General features: G+C 36.6%; 1 protein-coding gene across 1 annotated transcript; it reads left to right on the top strand.

Moving 5' to 3' along the window:
• Positions 1–2,648: 2,648 nt before the first annotated feature.
• LOC141251296 (uncharacterized) lies at positions 2,649–5,119 on the top strand. The gene is made up of 11 exons (XM_073670284.1): positions 2,649–2,681; positions 2,843–2,932; positions 3,255–3,341; positions 3,422–3,490; positions 3,615–3,695; positions 3,788–3,859; positions 3,937–3,997; positions 4,405–4,504; positions 4,581–4,723; positions 4,820–4,947; positions 5,039–5,119. The coding sequence occupies exons 1-11, from the start codon at positions 2,649–2,651 to the stop codon at positions 5,117–5,119; spliced, it is 945 nt and encodes a 314-aa protein (XP_073526385.1).
• Positions 5,120–6,751: the final 1,632 nt, after the last annotated feature.

Genomic DNA, 6,751 nt, shown 5'->3' on the forward strand with positions numbered 1-6,751 from the left:
CGGTTACTCTCCACAACTCAATTAATGGGGTTAATGGAGTAATGGCTATTTTTTCCTCATATATAAATAAATACCGTCTTCAATGTTTTATACATAAACAAAAAGCCTCCATTTTCACGAACTCCACAAAACCTCTGAGCATACCCGATTGATTGTAGTCCTTCGTCGGCAAGAGCCTACGATCGGAGGACGATGTGCTCACCTTGGGGGACGACACCGATTTGACTGTGCTCCGAGGATCAGAGCGAAATCGCTTCTAAGTTCTAAGGCAACGACTACTATACTGTGCCACAACAATCGTTTTTAGCTAATTTTTCTAAGGCATTTCCGATTAGCCCATACATCTCGTTTTGGTTTAATTCTAACAGTTTGGTCCATCAAGATTATAAATAGGTGCAGCCGTGCAGGCAGCGGGCTGTTGGGGCGATCAATGAGTACATGCCCATAGTTAAACCTTCATCCACTCGACACTATTATATTAATGGACGAAGCGGTCCAAAATGAACGAGTGTCTGCCTCGAGAGTCTTCAGAGATAACTTTGACAAGTGGGTGAATGATTTTGTCCAAAACTTAGGTTCATGTGGCTGAGATTTGAGGTATCCTTTCGGGTTTGCGTCTTGCTTAGAGCCAATATTATATGTAGGGTTTAAAATTATCCGCGGACGACCGTTTCACCCATCACCCGACCCGCCTTTCATGGATGAAAACCCGAAATAAATGGGTGATGGGTGAAACGGGTGATGGGTGAAATGGGTGATGGATCGGATATGGATGATGAAACATCACCCGCCACCCGCCACACGCCACCCGACCATCACCCGCCACCCGCCACCCGCCACTCGTCATCCATCATCCATTTCTTATATATAAAAAATATAATTTTATATATAAATATTAATTTATATTATAATTTTAACTAAAATATATAATAATACCAAACCTTAAATTAAAATGTTTCTCCTCTTATGCGCAGCACTGATTCACGCCGCCACACAAGTGAAGTTACAATTCCTTTCGTTATTTTCTCCTATTTTGTTGTTTTGCAAAGCAGCAGCTTAGCTGCGTTCTTTCCCTCCTTCAGTTCTCAGATCTGATTTCACCTTCACGGCCAGCATCAACCCTTTCGCTTCTCCTCCTATGAGATTGTCTATTTTTATTAACTTTAATTGTATTTTCGATTTCACTTTACCTATTATTGGTGATATTTTTTACATTATGTAGTGTATTAAACAGGTAGAATATGAATTATTCGGATTGTGGAGTTTTGTAACGACCTTAAATTATGCATATGAAGTTACGAATTTATGATGGAAAATTTAGGTGGGTGCACCCGTTTCACCCGTGGATGATGGACGGGTGGATGATGGTTGAAACTATATATGGGTGGTGGGTGGATTGGATGGAGAAAAATATTAGGCGGATGGGTGATGGAAATAGTACATCCACCCATCACCCGATCCATTTTAAACCCTAATTATATGAGACTTTCTTTTGAAATAGAATCTTAGTGCACGATTTTGTTGTTTAACAAAACTATAAATCATTCACATCTCCTTTCTAGCTTTATTTCTTTGGCAAATTACTTCCTTAGTGGATTTCGTCTTGCCAATAATGTCATGTTTACGCGAAGTCAATCGAGTCACCAATTCCTTGTCATCACTTGTTTTTTCATTTTTTTGGATGTTTATATGTAGTCTTAACCTTTTATTTGAGGATATAGTTATTTCACTTTATTTTTATTTATTTATCTAGATTTCGAGATTATCATCTCCTCCCATCCGAAAACATAATAAAAAACCCAAAAACTAACCATATATAATTTACTTTCATTGTAAGAAAATATAATTGTTTACTTAAAATTTATCTTTATCAACCTATGGGTCCCAAGTTTTCAACTCCAATACTACCAACATACACTTGGAACACAAGAATGTTTTGGCTACTCCAATACAGAAGTTTCTGTCTTCTGATCTTTGATAATGATCTTTATCATCAATTTAAATTTTGAATATATCTTGATAAAATCTTTTCAAATTTTAAGCATCAAAATTTCCTAATCCCACGATCGTGTCGTCCCCTTTACAAGAGAAAAGAGAGGGAGTTGTTAATTAATAAATAATATTAAGCCCTCTTTTTTGTTTTTCTGAATTTTCTTTCTACTGTCTCTCCGTGTTCAACTCGCGTTCAAGCAGCCAAAGTCGACGAATCCAAGTTGTATATAGAGAGAGAGAAACCAGACCAAAATTTCCCCCATTTTCCATTCTTCCTTAACCACGTTTGCCCTCTTTCAAGTTTCCAATTCAAGATACAAAAGCCCTTTCCTTTTCCTCTTCTCTACACCAATTTGCAATCCGAAAACTGCTTACTATTGTCACCTGAATCGGACTGTTCGAAGTTTCTAGATTGCTAGATTTGTTATACACCTTTCTGCTGTCGATCGATCTCGCTGCATTTTTCAGATTTTCCTTCGTTTAATTTCGTCCTGCGGAAAGTTCGATCTCCATTGACGGAGATTTTGGGGATTTGTTGGCTGTGAATTTTTGTTAACGGAAGAGGAAGTTGGATAGTTGTAATTTCTAGGTTATAAATGGTTGCGTTACCTTTGAGTTTGTGAACTAATATGGCCCTGGATCCTCATCGAGGAGAAATGTCGCTTTACATTCGTCGCGAGTCTTCAAAGGTTTCCTTTCTATCCTTGATCTTCCTCACCCTCTCTACATGTTTATGGTAGCATGTATTGTGTTTTTCTTCCCTTTCTGGTTTGTGGTTTGATTCTCTAAAGTTATGCAACTTCCGGATTTTGTATTTATTTGTGGTTGTTGTTTTGTGTTGATGGCGAAGCTATGGAAGAGATTTTGTTCCGAAATATCCACAGAAATACAGTTGCTCGGTGAAAAATGGAAGTATATTCTTGCAGGCATAATTTTTCAGGTATTTTGTTGCTCCAGTTTGTCAATTTACAATGTAAACCTGTTAATTGCACAATATGATGTCATTTTGTTTGCCTACTGGTGAAGTTCAAAATTGAGGTTTTTTGGTATCTGAACTAGTCCTCTAGATCCACTCTTGAACATTCAGCAAAGCTTGATGATATCTGAACTTGTTGGATTTGATACCTTTTGTGCTCTCACTTAAACATGGTTGTCATCATTGTTGGCTGTTATAGTAGAATCTCAATTTACATGTTTCCAGATTGCTCAAAATGCTTCCACCTGAATGATGTTTGATATTTTCATCATTCTGATTCAAACAGTATATGCATGGACTAGCTGCTCGAGGTGTTCATTATTTACATCGACCAGGGCCAGTCCTTCAGGATGCTGGCTTTTTCCTACTTCCGGTACACATTTAGACCCTGTAGTTCATTCTTTTTTTATTTATTTATATTTCATGTTCTAATATATTCTTGGTGGAACACAGGAACTTGGACCTCAAAACTCATACATTAGTGAGGCTGTGTTTGACTTTATCTTTTTATCCTTTTTCCTGGTAAGCTTATATCATGTTTCCATTTCACTCACTCAGCTCTATGTTAATGGAATACATCTTTATTGTGCTCTTCTGATTTTTAATGTAAATTCTTACACTTTATATCTGCCAATTGGTCTTGCAGTGGACATTTCATCCCTTTATCTTAAAAAGCAAAAAGATCTACACTGTACTAGTCTGGTGCCGGGTCCTTGCTTTTTTGGTTGTAAGTATTAAAAAACTTCTATTTCAGTTGATTTCATGCTTTTAGTAATTCTTCAGAATTGTGTTTTATTTGGTAAAATTGCTATTTTTCAGGCGTGTCAACTACTCCGTGTCATAACATTCTACTCTACTCAGCTTCCTGGTCCAAACTATCACTGCCGTGAGGTAAAAAAAATTAACTACTTCATCATCATCTTTTAATTGAAAATCATTGTGAATTACTCATGTTTAATTACATGCAGGGTTCAAAACTCGCCACACTACCTCGTCCAGATAGCTTGTTTGAGTTCTTTCTGATCAAACGTGAGTTCTTAGCTTCTTTCATATATATATATAGAGAGAGAGAGGGGAAGTTTCTGTTGAAATTATACCTTAAAATGCAAAAACTTTCCAGCCGCACTAGAACCTCGCTATCCAAGTCATGAACATAGAATATGAATTTGTGAACCTGCTAAAAAATGATGAAAAAGTAATGCCAGTGGCAATTTTGTAAATAACTCGAAATTCATCTTTCCCTTTTTTACTAGGTTCACAAATTCATTTCTATGTTTATAATTTGGTACTCATTGTTCATTATTTGGCTAGTGAGGTTCCAATGCGAAGTTTTCGTATTTTAAGGTCTAATTTCAGCAGAGCATAATTCTATATATATATATATATATTTAAAGAACAAGTCTTTGCAATTCTGACTGCATCATTCATGTATGCAGCTAAAGGGATACTGTTTGGATGTGGTGACTTGATATTTTCATCCCACATGATCTTCTCACTTGTGTTTATCCGCACTTACCATAAATATGGTACAAAGAGGTAAGTACATTAAATTCAGTCCTACCTCTTATTCTTCCTCATTGGCTAGTTTATGTAAGTGAGATTGTTATTCCAGGTGGATTAAACAGCTGGCATGGTTAGTTGCTATAGTGCAAAGTCTATTGATCATAGCATCCAGGAAACATTACACTGTTGATATCGTTGTGGCATGGTATACAGTCAACCTCGTGGTTTACTTTATTGACAAACAACTTCCAGGTGCTGATCTTTTCCTGTTTATGACTGAGTAAATATATGAAAAATGAAGATTCTGAGCAAGTAATTGACATTTTTTTATATATTTTTTTTTTGCAGAGATGCCAGATCGTTCAAGTGGAGTGGCATCACTGATTCTACCATTAAGCAATAGAGAGAAGGATGGGAAAGCTCGAGAAGATACCCATAAGCTGTTGAATGGAAATTCAGTAGAATCTGTGGATTGGGTATGTTAAATGCAGAACTCTAAATCAACTTGCTGATATTATTGATATGTGAATAAATTTGAGTGAATGATATGATGTGATTGTTTTACAGAGACAAAGGACTCAAATGAATGGAAAAAACATGGAGAATGGGCATACTGTCCATCCAGATTCAGCAATGAACGGTGTGTAGATTCCAGCTGGTTTATGTTTGTTTGAAGGCTAACCCATCTTCTACAACATGGAAAAGAGAAGAATGATGATTTGTAACTAATTGGTGTTGGAACAAGGGTAAAACATTTGTTAATTCAAGTTAAATTTTGGGTTACCTTCATTTAATCCCGTTTTGAAATCTGACCTAAAAAAGAAGTGTCATGTAAAGAGAAAGGTTCCCATGAAAGGCAGTTTGAGATGGAGCTGTTCTTTGGAATGGTTGGTTGGATGTTGTGGGGTCTTAAAAGATTGTATCACAAGATTAAATATGCAAAAGCTTCTGCACAAACTGTTGACTTATATTAACAAAGATTTTTTGGATGTTCAAATTAGCTTCTTTTCTTCCTCAACTAGTGCTGGCTAAATTGAACCTGAACCTTGAAACCTGTTGAGATTGATTGAACCTTGGAATCGGCAAACCGGCTGGGAACCAGTCTGGCCATGTTAAGTTAAGGTTCAATATTCAGCTGTAACTTGAACCGGGGGTCATTGAATTGAAACCGGTGGTTCATGATAGTGTGGGGGCCTTAATCTCTCTATCTAACATGATGGCATGAGCTGTTGCTGACTATCTTTGTCCAAATAGCTGTTTTGAAATTAAATGATCTTGTGGGGACATTTAGTATTCTTGTTGTTTTAGTATCACATGGCTACTTCATCTTCTTGTCTAGTTGGATATGCTTTTGAGTTTGGGTTAGGTAAGTTAATGGGAGTTGAGAAGGATTAGGTAAGTTGATCCACATTTGATGCATAATTCAGCAGTTGCCGCTGGCTTCTACATTAAGAATAGCACTAACAACAATCTATCCATTTTATTCATGTAAGGGGTAGAGTGATGGAATCGTGCTTAATTACTTCTTTCAATGTCTATTCAACTCTACCTCACCCTCCACAAAAGTCCTCTAGATTTAATGCTTCACTCTTCCCAACGGGCGCATTATATCTTCTACTTTGTACATTGCCGATCAACAAAGTCAAGTTTCACATCTTATTCCGAATACTGGCAATTCACATCTTTTCTCTCTGAACTCTGTCACTGTCCTTCTCCGGAGTCATCACAGAACAATGTCAATCTAACTACCACTCTATAGAACTGGCCTTCAGTTTCAGATGGACTTTTCTATCACATCGGCTTTAAAAGTAAAAAAACATCTTATGATAGAGATGTATCATGTATGTATTTTGGTTAAAAAAATATGTACGAGCGGAGCTTGCCTTGTTTAGAAGCTAATTGAACCAAACGGTCAAAACAGAAAACGTTTGCTGAGCATAGAGATACTGACATTACCAAACGTTATATGAACATTAGTGTCAGAAATATTTTATACTGTTGAAAAACTTGTTTCTTAGTCAAAGTGATCCATGAAAATTGGTAGTTACTATGGAACTGCAGAAGGTATTTGAAATGATCTTGTATTAACGCATTTAGAAGTAATGTTCGAGATTTTTATTTCGATTCACACGCACATGGGTACTGCAAGCTGATGGCTGCTAGAGTACTAGAGTATTTAAATTATTATTAGGGGTGTTTATGGGCTCAAAATCGAACCGAACCAAACAAAACCAAAATTGAATATGAGTATTTTTGGAACCGAAAATCGAACCAAATATA

The sequence above is a fragment of the Phyllobates terribilis genome, unplaced genomic scaffold, assembly GCF_046119375.1.
Source record: "Phyllobates terribilis strain yellow unplaced genomic scaffold, ASM4611937v1 Scaffold_6832__1_contigs__length_41630, whole genome shotgun sequence".
Classification (NCBI taxonomy): Eukaryota; Metazoa; Chordata; class Amphibia; order Anura; family Dendrobatidae; genus Phyllobates; species Phyllobates terribilis.